This window comes from Cherax quadricarinatus, unplaced genomic scaffold (assembly GCF_038502225.1).
Source record: "Cherax quadricarinatus isolate ZL_2023a unplaced genomic scaffold, ASM3850222v1 Contig467, whole genome shotgun sequence".
NCBI classification, from domain to species: Eukaryota; Metazoa; Arthropoda; class Malacostraca; order Decapoda; family Parastacidae; genus Cherax; species Cherax quadricarinatus.
The window spans coordinates 119,605-142,529 of NW_027195493.1; the positions used below are offsets into that span (position 1 = coordinate 119,605).

The 22,925-nt window shown below is 41.7% G+C and overlaps 1 protein-coding gene across 1 annotated transcript in view; it reads right to left on the bottom strand.

The window, feature by feature from the left end:
• Positions 1–22,925, bottom strand: part of LOC138851383 (uncharacterized) — a 135,558-nt gene that overhangs the window by 108,946 nt on the left and 3,687 nt on the right. The window contains exon 2 of the mRNA XM_070080457.1: positions 16,653–16,779. Within this exon, the coding sequence (XP_069936558.1) occupies positions 16,653–16,754 (102 nt within the window). The 5' untranslated portion in view covers positions 16,755–16,779. The remainder of the gene's footprint in view (positions 1–16,652; positions 16,780–22,925) is intronic.

The window sequence follows — 22,925 nt, forward strand, 5'->3', positions numbered from 1 at the left end:
ATGCCGTCCTCCAGTCACTGGGTCAGTGAGACATGCTGTCCTCCAGTCACTGGGTCAGTGAGACATGCCGTCCTCCAGTCACTGAGTCAGTGAGATGTGCTGTCCTCCAGTCACTGAGTCAGTGAGACATGCCGTCCTCCAGTCACTGAGTCAGTGAGACATGCCGTCCTCCAGTCACTGGGTCAGTGAGACATGCCGTCCTCCAGTCACTGGGTCAGTGAGACATGCCGTCCTCCAGTCACTGGGTCAGTGAGATGTGCTGACAAATCTTACCAAACACTCACAACTGTTCACTGCAGTGAAGTATTTAAACTCTAGTCAGTGTATTCTGCCAAGATATATTGAGTAACAAGATGACTTCTTTACAAAATCAACAACTATCATTGAAAACGAAAAGTATGCAGATAGACATTTTGATTGCTGTCTGTGAAGAGCTGACTCAAAACGCAAACATTGATTTTGACGCTTTAGAAGCAAAATTTCATCTATTTACTAACGTCTGAAGATCGTTAATTCAGCTTATATGAAATATGAAAGAACATTCTTACAGTCAAATCCTTCTCAGGTGATAATCAAAATGTATTCTTTACATTTACCGAACAAGAAAAGTGAGCAGAGGAGCATTGTCACTGCTACAAAATTCTTTCGCAAAGATCTACTTTAGTTAGTGGTCAGATACCTGCCACACCTGCCACACCTGTCACACCTACCCCACCTGTCACACCTGTCACACCTGCCACAGCTACCACACCTGTCACACCTGACATCCCACTACTTAGCCTTCCTAATTATTAGTGTATTTAAGTCTCTGGTACATAACACAAGTGATATTGATGAGACAGCCAAATTAAACTCAAATGTCTTGTAAATGGAGAACCATTTGAACTGATTCAATCGTTTCCTGTAGTTAAAGATAATTATGTACAAGCTTTAAGAGTCTTAGTAGACAATTACCTTGATGCTGACAAGACTTTGGTTAGACACGTAGTCAAAATCTCAATCTTGAAGCCACCTAGACATTGTTTTTCAGATTTTAAGACATTTAGAATCACACTTGACAAGTCTCAGAACTCTGGAGAATAATATGACATAAATGAAAGAGATTGGTTTATTAGTGGTATTGTACAAGACAAGCTGTTACCACAGACTATTGAATGATTAAATATTAAATGCTACAAGCTAAATCAAAGATTAAATAGCGGACTGGAATGGGACTTATCTTGAAAGACAGCTTTCGCCTACACATCCGGACAGCTGTGTCTTGAGAAGCTGTCGTATGCAATCCCTAAGGGCTGAAAATAAAATTATATTATAAGTTTAATTACCCTTAGGGGGTGTTACGTCAGTTTTTCATTACTGAATACTGACTGATGATACGTTCTGGTTTGGACTTAGAAGTCTGCACCTCACTGCCGACTATAGGATGATTTCAAGCCCCTTGTGACACAAGAACTGCACATTCCCCTGTATGACAAGATGGTTTAACTACCTTGCTTTTGTAGCATGAGTTATGGTGTTGTATACACTCTACTCGACAAGTATTGGTGACTTGAGATAAGCTGAAGTGTCCTTGGATGTCCACGTCTTCCACAGTCTAGGAATACGCACACTGGTACACTATGTTCCACAAGGTTTATCTTTCATGGTAATGTCATTAAAGAAGCTGATCACACTTCTTTGTAAGTGTTTTGATGTGTTATGGAGATTGTCTGAGCTACAGCAATGCACGATTCACTTCCTTTGTTCTTTCTTAGCGTGAAATTCGAGTGTTTACTGCACCAGTACATACTGCAATCTAGCCTGCGGTGTCTCCGTCTGCCCCCAGCTTCCCGACACACAAAACAAGTGCCGACGAAACATATTTCCCCTGCTTGCCAAACTTCCACTATGAAGCAATGCAGAATGCATGATTCTTGCTGTCTGGGCATAAACAACAATGTACACTATCTTTAACATGGTAATAAAGTGGGTGCAGTATTTTCCTTAATTGTCCATCTAAGTAAGAAATTGTCTCTTATAAAACTACACTGCTTGCAACACTGGTCTCTTGCAAAGAAGTCATGCATGACCCGTAACTGGTACACGCTGGTTAAACATCTGTTGGTAATTACTTGGATATAGCAGTAAACAAGATGCTTGCCCATTCTGAGAGGGCTGGACCCCTCAGGTCTGAAGGGGTTGAAGGGCTGAAGGGGGCTCATACCCCCCTCCTGGAGAAAATTTCTCCACATGTTTAACAAACACTATTTCTCTTGTAAACAAATTAGCAAAGTTTACAAGATAGAGTTTCTTGCATGAAAGAAACAAGACATGTTGATAAACCTACAAATCCTGTTGTGGATACCAAACCTTCAACTCAGCATATGAAGAGTATACCTGCTCTCACTATATCACCGAATGGGTAATCCCATGTAGGCACCTATCAAGCTGTGAATACAACAGACAGTAAACACTCTGTCACATGTAAATGTACTCCAAAATGTGTACTTTGTGATGGATCACATTAGGAACAGTATTGTAACCAATACACAACAATGGAGGCACGTAAACAGTGTACTCAACAGCTGAAACAGTGCACTAAATGTTTAGGTGAACACAAGGAAGGAATTGCTCACTGAAGAAGTGTTTTACAAGCAAGGGTAAGCACCATACAGCTTTATGCCCAAGCACTTGTTCTGACCAACAGCTGACTTCCACAGAAACCGAAAGTCACCAAATAACAGCATTGAACATGCAAGATAAGTCTAAATCGACTGCTCTATCAATAGCTTGAACTGAGTTATCTAATTAAGTACACAAAACAAATGTGCTAACACTATTTGATCAAGGCTCACAAAGGTCCTTCATAACAAGTACAGTGCTGCAGAAAGTGAATAAACAACCCTATTCCAAAGTACAGTCAGATAAAGCTGTTTTTTCCAAAGTTCTGGTAAACAGACATATGACCTAGGCAAATTCACTGGTGGTTTAGGAAACAGGAAAAAGAGAGTGGAAGCTGTAGTAGTAGATTATCTAAGTCTGTGCAGATCAGGGGACTCAAGGAGAAACAGTTGCAGCACTAAAGGCAGCCAGGGTCAAGTTAACCTGTCCAGACATACAGACGAACACTGTTAGCCCACTTGATTTCATCATTGAAAGTGATTATTTTCACTGTTTTGAGCAAAATATAGTAAGTAAACATGATGTTCACTTGTTAAAAGCGGCAGGAGGCCACATGTGGTCCCATTCCCTCTCAAAGTGGGACAGAAGCTGACATTAATTAAATGGAAAATGTACTGGTTACAAAGATAATTTTTGCCTAAGGAAAAATTATCTTTTCTGGAAGAAATGAATAAACCAGTTATAAATGCAGAAATTAGATGCGATAGGCAATGATATAAATAAACCAAGCCCACAAGAGTCTCAGACTTATAACCAATATTTGGACACTGTCATATATGAAGATGGACAGAATTGGGTTAGGATATCATGGAAATTAAATCCACTACATCTGCCTAGCAATTATCACATGGTTTTCGGACAAATACATGAAAGCACAAATACATGAGCTCAGGAAGAATACAAACTGCTGACTGTATATGCTAATATCATAAAAGAACAGTGGGACAATAAATTCATTTAGGAAGTAGTGCAAGTTGAAGACAGAAGCTCATTATCTCCCGCACCAAGGAGTCAGGAAAGATTCTGAAACCACTTAAAATTTCTCACAAATTCATATGCCTATAAAGTTAATATTTTTAAAGCTTTCTTAAGAATACATCTACAAGAAATACACAGATTATACTCGATTTTTGTGCCCTGAAGATCCACATGATTCTCAGTGTCCTGTGAAAACATATCATTTCAAGTCAGGTTTTTTGGTGCAACATTCTCTCCATTCTTGCCAGAAGCTACTCTGAATACATGTGAGGGAAAAGTTCAATAGATAGGAGTAGAGAGGGAATATATATATATATATATATATATATATATATATATATATATATATATATATATATATATATATATATATATATATATATATATATATATATATATATATATATATATATATATATATTAACAATAGTTTCATTGCCGGCTACTCGTTAAGGTAGGGTCAGTCTAGCTCCCGATATTCACGCCTTTTCTCCCCCAACCCCTAAATTGATAGTTTGTCTGCCGGCTACTAGTTAAGGCAGGGTAAGTCAAGCTCCCGTTTTTCCAGCCTTTTCTCCCCCTCCCTGAAAGTGATAGTTTGACTGCCGGCTGCTTGTTAAGGTAGGGTCAGTCTAGCTCCCGATACCCCTTCCCCTCCCTCTTCCCCCCCCCCCGAAAGGTGACGTGTGGGCCTCAGGTTAAACAGTAAATCACTAGACTCACAGCTCCCAACTCTACTGTAAGTACATGCCTGCCTTGTATTCTAGTGGATTTATTGGTTGAAAGCTTCACTTTTGATCAATGATAAACTTAGTCTTTTCAGCCTTGCTCTATATTGACTGTTGTAATAATCACCACATCTTTTAAGTATCAGACTTACCATGGAGAGTGATTATTTAAGCAGTGGGTAACCTGTCTGTCTTTCCAGCTTGGATGTCAGAGAGGGTCACCTGGCAATCAACGAGCAGAACAGGAGAAGGACTAACGTCCAGAGACTTCTCCATTTTGTATTGAACTACCTGTGCACCTGTATGAAAGTGGAGGACATAACTCCACAGCATTGCAGCAGTAAAGAACCTGCTTTCCTGTCATCGGGATAATAATCACGGCGATTCACTGTGAAGAACTAGCCAGTGGATGGTCACCAACACCTGCGACCTTCCCCCCCCCTTATCATCAGCAACGGCTACAGTTTCAACAACATTGTCACCAACACCAGACACCCTTGTAGATTAGCGTTGAGTTCAAATGTTATTTTATTCATTTCATTTTTCATTTTTCTTTCAAATAGGATATACCTTTCATGTTTTGTTGTTTTATGTTTGATTTAATAAATAGTGTTTATCTTTGTGAATTATTATTTCTTTTTCTATTCATTAATTTTCCTGAGGAGGAGCCAGCCTGAGTAATACTGTCTGAAGTTGTTACAGGGCTGAGTAAGCCTTCACAAGTGGCGACCTTGCCAGGATGCAACTCTACTGAATCAAGATTCAACTCCATCTCGAATCTACCATTGGACCTTCAACACTGCATACCACAGACGGTTACCACCAGCCATGAGTAATCATTCTCTATGGTAGGACTACAGTACAGGTATTTGAAAGATTTGGTGATTGTTATAGTCTCAATTTATTGTAAGTCAAGTCAGGCAGGATATAATATTTAATTCTGCCACTTTTATATGTAGCTTGAAACACTTTGTAGGATTAGACTCTAGGGACCCGAGATTTTCCAGTGACAACTTGTTTCATTGAGCTCTTTATTATATCAAGGGAACTGTCGTAGGACACTCTTGGTTTGTTGGTGAGAAGATTGGATGGTCAAGTGACCCCATTCTACTTACTGTTTGCTCGGAGCCGGCATAGAACCCTTCGTTTTCGTTAATACATATTGTTTAATTAAAGCAGGGATCGAGCCCTCTGGTTTATTTACAGTTTGAGTGGAGCAGGAATTGAACCCTCCATTTTCTTTAATACCCGTTTCATTTCCCCTGATAGTTTAAAGTTATTCTTGCAAGTATGGAGGAATACCAGTTTTGGATGAATGCTGGAAGTAAGTTAGGAATAACAGGGAAAAATTTAGAATCTTTCATTAGTGCTAAGATCCAGGAAAGACTTGAAAGAGAGAGAATTGAGAGAGAAGAAAGACAGTTAGAAAGGGAAAGAGAAGAGAATAAGGAGAGAGAGAGAATCGAAAGAGAAGAGAAAAAGGAGAGAGAGAGAATTGAGAGAGAAATCCGAGAAGACAGAAAGAGAACGAGAAGACCAAAAAGAGTGTGATAGACTTGATCGTGAGGAAAGAGCTAGGGAATGTGAGGAACAAGCTAAGATACGTGAGGAACAAGCTAAGATACGTGAGGAACAGGTTAAATTAAGATAAATTGAGGAAAGAGCAAAGGATAGAGAAGTTGAGGAAAAAGCTAGAGAACATGAGTTAATAGAGAGAAAAGGATCGTGAGCTCGAAAAATCTCGCCTTGAATTAGAGAATAAAAAGTTAACTTTTACACAACAACAATTAGAGGAAGGAGTAATTGAACAACGTGCAGTCAGTGCACATATTCCAACACCTAATTTACCTCCCTTCACAGAGGGGGAAGACATTACTTCATACATTATCAGGTTTGAAAATACCGCTACCCTCTGTGAATGGCCTGCTGACACCTGGGCTACCTTGTTAGGAATGTTATTTTCTGGTACAGCCTTAAATATCTATGCAACTTTGTCACAGAATATCATATGTAATTATAACCTACTAAAGAAGGCAATCCTTAAAGCATATCAAAAAACCACTAATTCTTACAGGAAAGATTTCAGGTATGCCACCTTACAGCCTGGCCAGAACTTTCAGCAGTTACAGGTAACACTCTTTCGTTTGTTCGACTTTTGGATAGAGAGTTCAGTACTCAGTGGTCAGTCGTCAGTACTCAGTGGTCAGTCGTCACGTGAGGTCACAGACCCTGAGCTGCTTTGGGGATTAGTGTGGACGGTTACAAAGCATGGCTTGCTTCTGCAGTGTTTTAAAAATTGAGGTTGGAGAGTTGAAGGAGGAGGTCTTGCTTCTCCAGGAGGAGATTAGGAGGCTGAAGGTCCACCTCAATGGGTCTGGGAGAGAGTGTGAGGTGGCTGGAGTTGTGGGGAATGAGGCTTCTAGCAGCGAGGTGCAGTCTGTCTCTCGCTGTGAGGAGGCTGTAGTTGGGGAGGCAGCAACGGCTACCAGCAGTGAGGTGCAGCCCAGCACCTGCTACAAGTGGCGAGTAGTTCACAGTAATGGAAGGCGCATCAGAGTAAGGAAAGTTAAGAGTGAAGATCTGAAGGTAGGAAATCGCTTCTCTGTTCTTCAGGATGAATGTACTTCAGTGGCCAGTGAAGGTAAGGGTACTACTGCCCCTGCTAATGGAGGTAAGCGCATTCTTGTGGTTGGTGACTCTCAGGTAAGATACATTGACCGTGCTTTTTGTAATAGGAATAAGAAGATGAGAGATAGAGTGTGCTTCCCTGGAGCTGGTGTTGGGGACATTGTCAACAGGCTGGATAATATCATGTCAGGTAATGGGAGCAAGCCCATTATCTGTCTCAGTGCTGGTGGAAATGATATTGGGAAGGGTAGGAGAGAAGAGCTGCTAGATAAGTACAGGTCAGCTATAGATTTCATTAAGTCTAAGGGAGGGATCCCAATCATATGTAGCATCTTGCCTAGAAGGGGAGTAGGAAATGAATGGTTGTCTAGGGCAATTGGTGTAAATTGCTGGCTAGACAGATACTGCAAGGAACTTGCAATCCCATTCATTGACAACTGGAACAACTTTTATGGCAAACATGATATGTATGCAAGGGATGGGGTACATCTCTCTGGGGCTGGGGTGGTAGCACTTGCAGACTCGATTGAGAAGGCCATTGGTGAAATGCCTATGATTTTAAACTGATGGAAGATAGAGGTATGGGTGTGTGTGGGAAACAAGCAGGTTGCAACACTTGGGTTGGAAACAGTAAATGTATAAAAGGCATTCAGCATGAAGTTATAAATAAAGACAATAGATCAGGTCAGCAAACAAAGGGGGACAGCAGAGGGCAGCAAGGGACTAGCTCCCTTAAGGTTTACTATACTAATAGCAGGAGTGTAAGAAATAAGATAGATGAGCTAAGATTAATTGCAAGTGCAGGAAACATAGATATTATTGCTATAACAGAGACCTGGCTCAATCTGAAAGATAGAGAGATGCCCTCTGAATGTCACATACAAGGCTATAAATTATTCCACACTGACAGGGTCAACAGGAAAGGTGGTGGAGTAGCGATGTATGTCAGAGACAATTTAAATTGTTGTGTTAGACAAGATATTAAATTAGAAGCGTCAGCCACTGAATCTGTTTGGTTACAGCTTCTCGAGGGCCGAGAAAAACTAATTTTGGGTGTGATTTACAGGGCCCCAAATCTTGATAGTGAGTGCAGTAAACTTCTATGGGACGAAATTCGTAAGGCATCTACATACGAAAATGTTGTGCTAATGGGAGATTTCAACTATAGACAGATTGACTGGAGCAATTTGACAGGAAATTTAGAGTCAGGTGACTTTCTTGATACGATCCAGGATTGTTTTTTAAAACAGTTTGTGACAGAGCCAACTAGGGGAAATAACCTCCTTGACTTGGTTCTTGCCAGTAGGGAAACACTAATTAATAATCTTGAGGTTAATGAAGAGCTTGGGGAAAGTGATCACAAATCACTCAGTTTTAATATATCATGGAATTCCCCTAATAATGGCAATCAAGTCTCCGTCCCTGACTTTCGCTTGGCTGATTTCATAGGACTGAAAAATTACTTAGGTGGGCTGAACTGGAATGACCTGACTAAGGGTCAGGTAGGTGGTGATGGTTGCCGATATGATGCTTTCCAGGGCATAGTTCTAGCTGCTCAGTCAAATTATGTTCCAAATAGGGAAATCAGATCAAACAAAAATGATCCTAAATGGATGAACAATAGATTAAAATATCTGATTGGTCAAAAGAGAGGCATATATAGGCAAATCAAAAGAGGAGAGGGGCAATTGAGAAATCGATATATTCAGTTAAAGAGAGAAATAAAAAAGGGAATTAGAAAAGCAAAAAGAGATTATGAGGTTAAAGTTGCAAGAGAATCGAAGACTAACCCAAAAGGATTCTTTCAGGTATACAGAAGTAAGATCAGGGACAAGATAGGCCCACTCAAAAGTTCCTCGGGTCAGCTCACTGACAGTGATAAGGAAATGTGTAGAATTTTTAACACATACTTCCTCTCAGTTTTTACACAGGAGGATACCAGCGATATTCCAGTAATGATAAATTATGTAGAACAGGACGATAATAAACTGTGCACTATTAGGGTCACAAGTGACATGGTCCTTAGGCAAATAGATAAATTAAAACCTAACAAATCCCCAGGCCCTGATGAACTGTATGCAAGGGTTCTAAAGGAATGTAAAGAGGAGCTTAGCACACCTTTGGCTAATCTTTTCAACATATCACTACAAACTGGCATGGTGCCAGATAAGTGGAAAATGGCAAATGTGATACCTATTTTCAAAACAGGTGACAGGTCCTTAGCTTCGAACTATAGACCAATAAGCCTAACCTCCATAGTGGGAAAATTTATGGAATCAATAATTGCCGAGGCAGTTCGTAGCCACCTTGAAAAGCATAAATTAATCAACGAATCTCAGCATGGTTTTACAAAGGGGCGTTCCTGCCTTACGAATTTATTAACTTTTTTCACTAAGGTATTTGAGGAGGTAGATCATGGTAATGAATATGATATTGTGTATATGGACTTCAGTAAGGCTTTTGACAGGGTCCCACATCAGAGACTATTGAGGAAAATTAAAGCACATGGAATAGGAGGAGAAATTTTTTCCTGGATAGAGGCATGGTTGACAAATAGGCAGCAAAGAGTTTGCATAAATGGGGAGAAATCAGAGTGGGGAAGTGTCACGAGCGGTGTTCCACAGGGGTCAGTGTTGGGCCCCCTGCTGTTCACAATCTACATAAACGACATAGATGAGGGCATAAAGAGCGACATCGGCAAGTTTGCCGATGACACCAAAATAGGCCGTCGAATTCATTCTGACGAGGACATTCGAGCACTCCAGGAAGATTTGAATAGACTGATGCAGTGGTCGGAGAAGTGGCAGATGCAGTTTAATATAGACAAATGCAAAGTTCTAAATGTTGGACAGGACAATAACCATGCCACATATAAACTAAATAATGTAGATCTTAATATTACGGATTGCGAAAAAGATTTAGGAGTTCTGGTTAGCAGTAATCTGAAACCAAGACAACAGTGCATAAGTGTTCGCAATAAAGCTAATAGAATCCTTGGCTTCATATCAAGAAGCATAAATAATAGGAGTCCTCAGGTTGTTCTTCAACTCTATACATCCTTGGTTAGGCCTCATTTAGATTATGCTGCACAGTTTTGGTCACCTTATTACAGAATGGATATAAATTCTCTGGAAAATGTACAAAGGAGGATGACAAAGTTGATCCCATGTATCAGAAACCTTCCCTATGAGGATAGACTAAGGGCCCTGAATCTGCACTCTCTAGAAAGACGTAGAATTAGGGGGGATATGATTGAGGTGTATAAATGGAAGACAGGAATAAATAAAGGGGATGTAAATAGTGTGCTGAAAATATCTAGCCTAGACAGGACTCGCAGCAATGGTTTTAAGTTGGAAAAATTCAGATTCAGGAAGGATATAGGAAAGTACTGGTTTGGTAATAGAGTTGTGGATGAGTGGAACAAACTCCCAAGTACCGTTATAGAGGCCAGAACGTTGTGTAGCTTTAAAAATAGGTTGGATAAATACATGAGTGGATGTGGGTGGGTGTGAGTTAGACCTGATAGCTTGTGCTACCAGGTCGGTTGCCGTGTTCCTCCCTTAAGTCAATGTGACCTGACCTGACTAGGTTGGGTGCATTGGCTTAAGCCGGTAGGAGACTGGGACCTGCCTCGCATGGGCCAGTAGGCCTTCTGCAGTGTTCCTTCGTTCTTATGTTCTTATGTTCTTATGTTATGAATCTCTTAGAGACTTCATGGTTGCTGACCAGTTCCTGACAGCTCTTCCCCATCAGATACGAACATTCATCAGAGAACGTAACCTGATTAAAGCTGAGGAAGTTGCTGAGGCTGCTGACCTGTATGCTGAGGCTCACAATTTCTATAAAGACCTAAAGGGATCGAACCCTAAGGGCAAGGGTTCATCAGACCTTAAGAAATCAAAGCCTCTAGTGGAAAGTAAAATGACTTCTTTTATTTCTGTTTGTCATTTGTGTGGTGTTAAGGGACATAAACGTCCAGATTGTCCTTCTAAGAAGGTCCAAAAAGTTGGAAGATGTTTTAAAGACTGTAATGACCAAGCACCCTTCTGTTCAGGAACCAGTTAATGGACTTAATGTATCTACCATTTTACGAGACACTGGATGCACATGTATAGTCATTTCTGATAAGCTGTTTCCTAACCTTAAATACACTCATTCATCTGCTATACTTTGAGACTACTTGGGCCGTACAGACACTTTTCCTACCATCCGTTGTTACATTAGGTCTAAATGGTTCACAGGTTGGTCTGAAGCCGTACTTGCTCCCATCACTTCTTGCTCTGTACTAATAGGTAATATAAAAGGTGCCCTTCTTCCTTCTGAGGTTGACCTTTCATCACCAAAGATGGATATAAGTGTTTCAGATCCTCTTCCTGTAGAGTCAGAGAAGCCCCTCGAAAGTTCAGATGAGACAATGTCTCGCGAGATTCATGTGGGATTAAAAACCAGTGATGATACTCTCGAAAGCGAGGAAGTAGGATCACCGGTTCACTTGTTAGATGAAAGTGAAGATATCACCTCCGATACCATAAATGTCTTGACTAGGGCTCAGACCAAAGCCCAGGCTTCTCCTACTGTCCATCCTTTGATTTTCCCTGACTTTAAGCCTTTAGACATATCGAAGGACTCCTTTTTCAAGTTACAACGTAATTGCCCTTCTCTTCAGAATTGCCATAATGCCGCTAAACAAACTCAAGTGATCCAAAGGAAAAACTTTTCATATAAATTTGAATATATAAAAGGTATCTTGTACAAGTCAGTATTCAAATTAAATTCAGATGAGATAGACTATTCCATCTTAGTTGTTCCAAGTCAATGCAGAGAGACTGTTCTTAAAATGGCTCATGACCTGCCAGTGGCCGGACATTTCTCGCATCGTAAAACTTTAAATAAAATTAGGGAAACCTATTTTTGGCCTAAAATGTCCTCAGATGTCACTACTTATTGTAGATCGTGTAAAGTTTGCCAACTGTCATCCTCCCGAGATACCAGGCGAGTACCTATGGTCAAAATGCCTATCTTTACGGTACCATTTGAAAGAATAGCTATTGACATCGTTGGTCCTTTATCTCCAATTTCATCTGGGCGACATGGATATATATTAACATTGGTTGATTATGCTTCGAGTTTCCCTGAAGCCATACCCTTAAAGACCATAACTACTACAGAGGTGGCTGAAGCCCTTTTGTCCATCTTCTCCAGAGTGGGCATCCCTAGAGAAATTTTGTCTGACCGTGGGACACAATTCACATCTGACTTAATGCAACATCTATACCAACTTCTGGGAGTGAAGCCTCTCTTCACAACACCCTATCATCCCAGCTGTAATGGGAGGATTGAGCGCCAGCATTCGATTCTCAAGTCCATTTTAAGGAAACTTTGCTCCCTTAAACCTAAGGAGTGGCATCGTTACCTACCCTGTGCTTTGTTTGCCATGAGGGAAGTTCCCAGTGACTCTTTGGGGTTTTCACCTTTTGAACTTCTCTATAGTAGACAGGCCAGAGGTCCACTGTCCATCCTTCATGACTTATGGACTAATGAGGAGGTAAATGCTGAGGTTCAGTCTTCTTACCAGTTTCTTCTTGACCTTAGATCCAAACTTGAGGAGACCTCGGACATAGTTTCGAAGAACCTAAGCTTGTCAATGGACCAGTACAAAACCTATTTTGACTCCAAAAGTCAGAGGAGAAGTTTTAAAGTGGGAGATGAAGTTCTTGTACTTTTGCCTATCAAGTCAAATAAATTATTAGTAGCATGGAAAGGTCCATATAAAGTATTAAAAATTTGTGGGAAAGTTGACTACCTCATAGAAGTCAAGGGGAAACCTAAGCTTTATCATATCAACATCCTTAAGAAATATTACCGAAGAAATTCGGTTAACTGCCTTAATAACTTTGACTTAGTTTTTCCACACGAACTTGATAAGACAACTGAAGAATGTAAAGTGTGCATAACTGACACCTCTAACTTAGACTATGATGAAGAACTACATGACTTGGTGACTCTTGACCACTCGGATGCAACCAACATTAATATTAATGAATCTTTGGATGACCATAAGAGACATGAACTACTTCAATGTGTGAGTAACTTTTCAGACGTCTTTACTGATATTCCAGGTGTTACCTCCACGGTAGTCCATAAGATTGACTTATTGACGGACACTCCTATCAAACGGAAATTATACCCAGTTCCAGTTCACCTTAGGAATGCATTTGACCGAGAGGTAGACAAATTATTAAAACTAAAGATCATTGAACCTTCAGTATCTGCATATTGCTCACCAGTAGTCATGGTTAAGAAGGAGGATAATTCATATAGACTTGCTATTGACTTCAGAGGCCTTAATGCTATAACTCGGTGGGATGCTGAGCCTATGCCCTTAATAGATAGCGATCTACACAAATTTTATGACGCTTCCTTCTTTTCAGAGATTGATATTGCACAGGCATATCATCAAGTAATGTTAGATCCTTCTTCTAAGCAGTACACCGCTTTTCCTACACACCAAGGACTGATGCAATATTCAACTATGCCCTTCGGTTTGGTAACTGCCTGTGCTACCTACGTGAGACTGACGAGAAAGGTCTTGGGTAATATGCCAAATGTTTCAGTTTATTTTGATAACATTATTTAATGACATCCACATGGGGCGAACATATCCAAACATTAACATCAGTTTTGCGTACGTTACGCTCACATGGCCTCACTGCCAAGCCGAAGAAATGCTTCCTTGGGTATAACAAGATTAGATATCTTGGACTGATACTTTCTAATAACTCTCTGCAGCCTCTCCCCAGTAAGATCAAAGCTTTATTAGAATTTAAATTCCCCAAAACCAAGAAGCTCATGCGTAGCTTTCTTGGTTCTGTAAATTTTTATGCACGGTTTATCCCGAACCTTACTGATCTTACAGGCATCTTGTCGGACTTCCTTAAAAAGTCTGTGAAGGAACCTCTTGAACTTTCCGACGTAGCTCGGGAAAAGTTTAATGAGATTAAAAGTATCTTTTCGAAAGACCCTATACTTAAGATTCCAGATATTAATAAAACCTTTTGTTTGAGAACTGATGCCTCCAATACTGGCTTAGGTGCAGTGCTACTACAATACCATGATGGTACTCCCTTCCCTGTATGCTTCCTAAGCTGGAAACTCCTTCCTTCAGAAACAAGATACTCCACCATAGAAAAGGAATGTTTAGCCCTTGTGTGGGGTATCTCCAAACTTAAATTTTATTTGCTGGGAAAAGAATTCATTTTAGAAACGGACCACAAACTTTTGATATACCTAGAAACTTTTTAGGGAACCAACAGTCGCCTCTTGAGGTGGACATTGGCACTCCAGGCTTCTAAGTTCCATATTGTGTATATCAATGGTTCATCCAATTATTTCTCTGACTGGCTAAGTCGTGACAGTCAGTAGAAGATTTGTTGCCTTACGTGACTTCCTCATGTTAGAACTTTTTCCTAGCCTATTCTTCTTATACTCCTTGACTATAAGTCTTGGTATGGGGGAGTGTGAGGGAAAAGTTCAATAGATAGGAGTAGAGAGGGAATATATATATATATTAACAATAGTTTCATTGCCGGCTACTCGTTAAGGTAGGGTCAGTCTAGCTCCCGATATTCCCGCCTTTTGTCCCCCAACCCCTAAATTGATAGTTTGTCTGCCGGCTACTAGTTAAGGTAGGGTAAGTCAAGCTCCCGTTTTTCCCGCCTTTTCTCCCCCTCCCTGTAAGTGATAGTTTGACTGCCGGCTGCTTGTTAAGGTAGGGTCAGTCTAGCTCCCGATACCCCTTCCCCTCCCTCTTCCCCCCCCAAAAGGTGACGTGTGGGGCTCTGGTTAAACAGTAAATCACTAGACTCGCAGCTCCCAACTCTACTGTAAGTACATGCCTGCCTTGTATTCTAGTGGATTTATTGGTTGAAAGCTTCACTTTTGATCAATGATAAACTTAGTCTTTTCAGCCTTGCTCTATATTGACTGTTGTAATAATCACCACATCTTTTAAGTATCAGACTTACCATGGAGAGTGATTATTTAAGCAGTGGGTAACCTGTCTGTCTTTCCAGCTTGGATGTCAGAGAGGGTCACCTGGCAATCAACGAGCAGAACAGGAGAAGGACTAACGTCCAGAGACTTCTCCATTTTGTATTGAACTACCTGTGTACCTGTATGAAAGTGCAGGACATAACTCCACAGCATTGCAGCGGTAAAGAACCTGCTTTCCTGTCATCGGGATAATAATCACGGCGATTCTCTGTGAAGAACTAGCCAGTGGATGGTCACCAACACCTGCGACCTTCCCCCCCCCCTTATCATCAGCAACGGCTACGGTTTCAACAACATTGTCACCAACACCAGACACCCTTGTAGATTAGCGTTGAGTTCAAATGTTATTTTATTCATTTCATTTTTCATTTTTCTTTCAAATAGGATATACCTTTCATGTTTTGTTGTTTTATGTTTGATTTAATAAATAGTGTTTATCTTTGTGAATTATTTCTTTTTCTATTCATTAATTTTCCTAAGGAGGAGCCAGCCTGAGTAATACTGACTGAAGTTGTTACAGGGCTGAGTAAGCCTTCACAATACACATCTGAAGAAATCTGATAGTTCCTTCAAAGATACCTTTAATAAAAATTGTTATGTGGACAATCTTCAAGGTAATGTAAATAAAGAAGAGGATATGAAATTCTTATTCAGAGAAACTAATTTGTGACAGGTGAGAAGTTGAAGGTATATAGAAGAGGTGTAAGATAGTGGTAAGGATGAGGGCTGGTTGATATGATAAATCTCTCACTGGGATGAGGTGAGGCCCTGATTGTCGGTGAGGGATGACAGGTATGGTGGGAATCAGACAAAATGGGGCTTTGGTTTTGTGATGAGGAAAGTGCTTGTGAGAAAGAATCATGCACTGGCGAGAATGGGAATAGGGATGCTTGTGGGGATGAATAGTGGTAGATGGTAGTTAATTCTGAATTATTGTATCTGAGTGGGAAAGGGAGCTAGAGCTTGAGGGAGTGTTGGGACAGTACGTGTGTGCTTGTATGTGTTCGTACATACCAACATACATAAATGTGTATGTTTAGTAATGGTGGGAGACAACGAGACTAGTGATTCTACAAACAATATGTTTTGACAAACCATACCACGGGTGGGGTTTGAACCCTCGGTAAGAGTCTCAAAACTCCGACCGTTGTGTTAGCCACTGGGCCAGCTAGCTTCATTTTGACGGCTTTGAGGGGACTTGAGCAAGAGTTCGTCACGGCCACGCTAGCGGGAGATTCGTCTGTAAAAACTTGCTTTTGTGGTTACAGTGGTGCCTAGCTGGTGCAGTGGCTAACACGACGGTCTGGAGTTTTAAGACTCTCTGACCGCGGGTTCAAACCCTACCCGTGGTATGGTTTGTTTACAATCGTGTCATTACGATTTCCTGAGTCTGGTTTTGATAAATCATTACAACACTAGAAGAATAACGCGGTGTTTGCAAGGTATATTCCGTTCCTTATAAAATTAGTTATAATTGTAAAATAAAATTTACGGATAAAAATTCTAACTTTAGAACGTCCTTCGAGTTGGAGAATCTGGATGTACTTAAATGAGGTAAATATAATGTAAGTAAAACCTACTGACCAAACATCACTGATGACTCACTGTGTTTTCTCGAGTGAAGTAATGCTTAGCAAGCAGAGTCATCAGGTCGTCTAGATCACCAGGGCCCAAGACCACATACTTCAACATAGGAACATCACTCATCTTGACTTTCAGCGCCTCTGCTGCCCTGTGTGTCAGTTATTTTAAATAATTAACACTGTAAATTATTCACTTCCTTCCCAACACTGTATGAAAAATGTATCAATATTCACTAACTCTGTAAAGAGTTGATGTTTGTTTAATATTATATTTGATTGATATTATTGTATCGGATTTTGAACTTATGGCTGCATCAAATATATTTGATGCATCTTGGTGTTAACAACTGTGTTCACTATGTGACTCACCTCTCCATCATCTTGATGTTAACATATTCACTATGTGACTCACCTCTCCATCATAATGTTAACAACTATGTTCACTATGTGACTCACCTCTCCATCATCTTGATGTTAACATGTTCACTATGTGACTCACCTCTCCATCATGGAAATATAAACACATATGCAGTGTAATGTGATCCTTTATTGACTACATTTCGCCCACAAAGTGGGCTTTTTCAAGTCACAAACAGATCTACCAGGGGTGGAAGGGACGCGAGTATTTATAGTCAGGTTCAGAATGCTGAGGTCAGGTGGAGAATGCTGCATCTGATGATGTACCGAGTGGGGTTATAGAGTCTAAAATCTTGGGTAGCTTGGAAAGGAGATTCCATAAGTTTGTGAGCAGACCTTCTACAGTGTTCTTCCATTCCCGTGTTCTTATGTGGGATAGCGATGAAGAAGTTCCTTGGCAAGTGGTTCAGCTATGTTATAGAAGCCACTGATGAAAACTAACACTCACGCGAGCTTTTAAATCTCTGCACAAAATTCAATTTAAACCAGCAAATAATAGAGCCTACTAGACTGGAGAATACACTAGACCTCATCTTCACTAACAATGATGATCTGATAAGAAATATCACCATATCAAAAACAATATACTCAGATCACAACATAATTGAGGTTCAGTCATGTATGCGCGGAGCCCCAGACCGACATAATGAGATTAGTCACGAGGGAGCATTCACCAAATTCAACTTCAATAACAAAAACATAAAGTGGGACCAAGTAAACCAAGTCCTAACCGATATAAGCTGGGAAGATATACTAAGCAACACAGACCCCAACTTATGCCTAGAACAGATTAACTCGGTGGCACTCGATGTATGCACAAGGCTTATTCCTCTAAGAAAAAGGAGGAGTAGGTGTAAAACAGAAAGAGACAGGCGCTCCCTTTACAGGCGACGGAAAAGAATAACAGAGCGGCTAAAAGAGGTCAATATATCTGAAATGTGTAGGGAGACACTGGTCAGAGAAATAGCAAGCATCGAACTTAAGCTAAAAGAATCCTTTAGGAGTCAGGAATCGCGGGAAGAACTAAAAGCCATAAATGAAATCGAAAGAAACCCAAAATATTTCTTCTCCTATGCCAAATCAAAATCGAGAACAACGTCCAGTATTGGGCCCCTACTTAAACAAGATGGGTCCTACACAGATGACAGCAAGGAAATGAGTGAGCTACTCAAGTCCCAATATGACTCAGTTTTTAGCAAGCCGCTAACCAGACTGAGAGTCGAAGATCAAAATGAATTTTTTATAAGAGAGCCACAAAATTTGATTAACACAAGCCTATCCGATGTTATCCTGACGCCAAATGACTTCGAACAGGCGATAAATGACATGCCCATGCACTCTGCCCCAGGGCCAGACTCATGGAACTCTGTGTTCATCAAGAACTGCAAGAAGCCCCTATCACGAGCCTTTTCCATCCTATGGAGAGGGAGCATGGACACGGGGGTCGTCCCACAGTTACTAAAAACAACAGACATAGCCCCACTCCACAAAGGGGGCAGTAAAGCAACAGCAAAGAACTACAGACCAATAGCACTAACATCCCATATCATAAAAATCTTTGAAAGGGTCCTAAGAAGCAAGATCACCACGCATCTAGAAACCCAGGGCAACATGGGTTTAGAACAGGTCGCTCCTGTCTGTCTCAACTATTGGACCACTACGACAAGGTCCTAAATGCACTAGAAGACAAAAAGAATGCAGATGTAATATATACAGACTTTGCAAAAGCCTTCGACAAGTGTGACCATGGCGTAATAGCGCACAAAATGCGTGCTAAAGGAATAACAGGAAAAGTCGGTCGATGGATCTATAATTTCCTCACTAACAGAACACAGAGAGTAGTCGTCAACAGGGTAAAGTCCGAGGCAGCTACGGTGAAAAGCTCTGTTCCACAAGGCACAGTACTCGCTCCCATCTTGTTCCTCATCCTTATATCCGACATAGACAAGGATGTCAGCCACAGCACCGTGTCTTCCTTTGCAGATGACACCCGAATCTGCATGACAGTGTCTTCCATTGCAGACACTGCAAAGCTCCAGGCAGACATCAACCAAATCTTTCAGTGGGCTGCAGAAAACAATATGAAGTTCAACGATGAGAAATTTCAATTACTCAGATATGGTAAACATGAGGAAATTAAATCTTCATCAGAGTACAAAACAAATTCTGGCCACAAAATAGAGCGAAACACCAACGTCAAAGACCTGGGAGTGATCATGTCGGAGGATCTCACCTTCAAGGACCATAGCATTGTATCAATCGCATCTGCTAGAAAAATGACAGGATGGATAATGAGAACCTTCAAAACTAGGGAGGCCAAGCCCATGATGACACTCTTCAGGTCACTTGTTCTATCTAGGCTGGAATATTGCTGCACACTAACAGCACCTTTCAAGGCAGGTGAAATTGCCGACCTAGAAAATGTACAGAGAACTTTCACGGCGCGCATAACGGAGATAAAACACCTCAATTATTGGGAGCGCTTGAGGTTCCTAAACCTGTATTCCCTGGAACGCAGGAGGGAGAGATACATGATTATATACACCTGGAAAATCCTAGAGGGACTAGTACCGAACTTGCACACGAAAATCACTCATTACGAAAGCAAAAGACTTGGCAGACGATGCACCATCCCCCCAATGAAAAGCAGGGGTGTCACTAGCACGTTAAGAGACCATACAATAAGTGTCAGGGGCCCGAGACTGTTCAACTGCCTCCCAGCACACATAAGGGGGATTACCAACAGACCCCTGGCAGTCTTCAAGCTGGCACTGGACAAGCACCTAAAGTCAGTTCCGGATCAGCCGGGCTGTAGCTCGTATGTTGGTTTGCGTGCAGCCAGCAGCAACAGCCTGGTTGATCAGGCTCTGATCCACCAGGAGGCCTGGTCTCAGACCTGGCCGCGGGGGCGTTGACCCCCGGAACTCTCTCCAGGTAAACTCCAGGTATAGAAATAAGTGATGGTTCCATGATTCTTCGGTATTGAGTGTTGTCTTCTGTGGCAATAAGTCTTGAGTTTCTGTAGTTTATCAAGTGGTTGTGTGAATTACGGTGTTGTACACAGGCATTCCTTGTGTCGTCAGACCTGCTTGCGTATTGGTGTTCTGAAATACGTGTTTGGAGGTCCCTTGATGTTTTGCCCAAGTATAATTTGTTGCAGTCATTACAAGGGATTATGTATACCCCTGCAGAGGGTGGAAGCTTGTCCTGTCTATCACTGGTAATGTCCTTGATGGTCGTGGTTGTGGAGGTAGATACTTGGAATGAGGTATTGGAAAAGATGTTGGAAACGTGTTTGGCAATGGAGTTGGTGGGGAGGACTATGTATCTCTTCTGTGCAGTGTCTTCTCTGGGTGTGTTGAAGATGTTTAATGCCCATCGTCTGCAGTCTCTGATGAAGTGACGAGGATCGTGGAGTTTAGAAAATACTTGTTCAATTATCGTGCATTCTTCTTCAAGAAACTCATTGCTGCAGATTCTGAGTGCACGCCTGAAGAAGCCTATAATTACACCACGTTTAGTTTTGGTGTCGTGGTGAGAGTAGAAGTGGAGAAGATCGTTTTGGTTCCTAATTGAACAAGTATTTTCTAAACTCCACTATCCTCGTCATTCATCAGAGACTGCAGACGACGGGCATTAAATATCTTCAACACACCCAGAGAAGACACTGCCCAGAAGAGATACATAGTCCTCCCCACCAACTCCATTGCCAAACACGTTTCCAACATCTTTTCCAATACCTCATTCCAAGTATCTACCTCCACAACCACGACCATCAAGGACATTACCAGTGATAGACAGGACAAGCTTCCACCCTCTGCAGGGGTATACATAATCCCTTGTAATGACTGCAACAAATTATACGTGGGCAAAACATCAAGGGACCTCCAAACACGTATTTCAGAACACCAATACGCAAGCAGGTCTGACGACACAAGGAATGCCTGTGTACAACACCGTAATTCACACAACCACTTGATAAACTACAGAAACTCAAGACTTATTGCCACAGAAGACAACACTCAATACTGAAGAATCATGGAATCATCACTTATTTCTATATCCGACAACTTCAAACAGAATAGTGGCTTCTATAACATAGCTGAACCACTTGCCAAGGAACTTCTTCATCGCTATCCCACATAAGAACACAATATTATTAGTGTCTTCCTGTGTAAAAACTGAGAGAAAATAATTATTAAAAATCGAGCACATTTCATTCTCTTTGTCAGTAAGGTGCCCATAGTTATTTTTAAAGGGACCTATCTCATCTCTAACTTTTGTTCTATAGACCTGGAAAAAACTTTTTGGGTTAGTTTTAGAATCCCTAGCAACTTTAATTTCATAGTCCCTTTTAGCTTTTCTTATCCTCTTTTTATTGTCCCTCTTAATGTCAATATACTGATTCATAAGATGACCCTCACCCACATTAGAACACAGGAATGGAAGAACACTGTAGAAGGTCTGCTCACAAACTTATCCAATCTCCTTTACAAGCTACCCAAGATTTTAGACTCTATAACCCCACTCGGTACATCATCAGATGCAGCATTCTCCACCTGACCTCAGCATTCTGAACCTGACTATAAATACTCGCGTCCCTTCCACCCCTGGTAGATCTGTTTGTGACTTGAAAAAGCCCACTGTGTGGGCGAAACGTTGTCAATAAAGGATCACATTATACTGCACATGTGTTTATATTTCCATTGTGTCGGTATTTTATACCATTTATTTCCACCTCTCCATCATCTTGATGTTAACATGTTCACTATGTGACTCACCTCTCCATCATCTTGGTGACTCACCTCTCCATCACCTTGGTGGCTCACCTCTCCATCATCTTGGTGACTCACCTCTCCATCATCTTGGTGACTCACCTCTCCATCATCTTGGTGACTCACCTCTCCATCATCTTGGTGACTCACCTCTCCATCATCTTGGTGACTCACCTCTCCATCATCTTGGTGACTCACCTCTCCATCATCTTGGTGACTCACCTCTCCATCATCTTGGTGACTCACCTCTCCATCATCTTGGTGACTCACCTCTCCATCATCTTGGTGACTCACCTCTCCATCATCTTGGTGACTCACCTCTCCATCATCTTGGTAACTCACCTCTCCATCATCTTGGTGACTCACCTCTCCATCATCTTGGTGACTCACCTCTCCATCATCTTGGTGGCTCACCTCTCCATCATATTGGTCACTCACCTCTCCATCATCTTGGTCACTCACTTCTCCATCATCTTGGTGACTCACCTCTCCATCATCTTGGTCACTCACCTCTCCATCATCTTGGTGACTCACCTCTCCATCATCTTGGTGACTCACCTCTCAATCATCTTTGTCACTCACCTCTCCATCATCTTGGTGACTCACCTCTTCATCATCTTGGTGACTCACCTCTCCATCATCTTGGTCACTCACCTCTCCATCATAATGTTAACAACTATGTTCACTGATCCATCTTACCCCAGATCTTCCAAGTATTCTCTTCAAATATTCATAGGTAGCAGAAAGTCAGCACCTGACCACCAGGGTTGTGGTTCATTCGTCGGTTTGCATTCGGCCACCAGTAACAGCCTGGTAGATCACGCTTTTACCCTCCAAGGGGCCTGGTCACAATCCAGGCCACGGGGGCGTAGTTCCCCGAAATCCTTTCCAGGTATATTCCAGTAGTGAAGTGCCTCAGCGGTCTCCGCCAGAGTGGTCTCCTTCCTGTGAGGTCTTCTCCCACGCCGCCCCGCCCGCACTGCCCCGTCCAACACCGACCCACGCCGCCCCGCCCGCACTGCCCCGCCCACCACCGACCCACGCCGCCCCGCCCGCACTGCCCCGTCCACCACCGACCCACGCCGCCCCGCCCGCACTGCCCC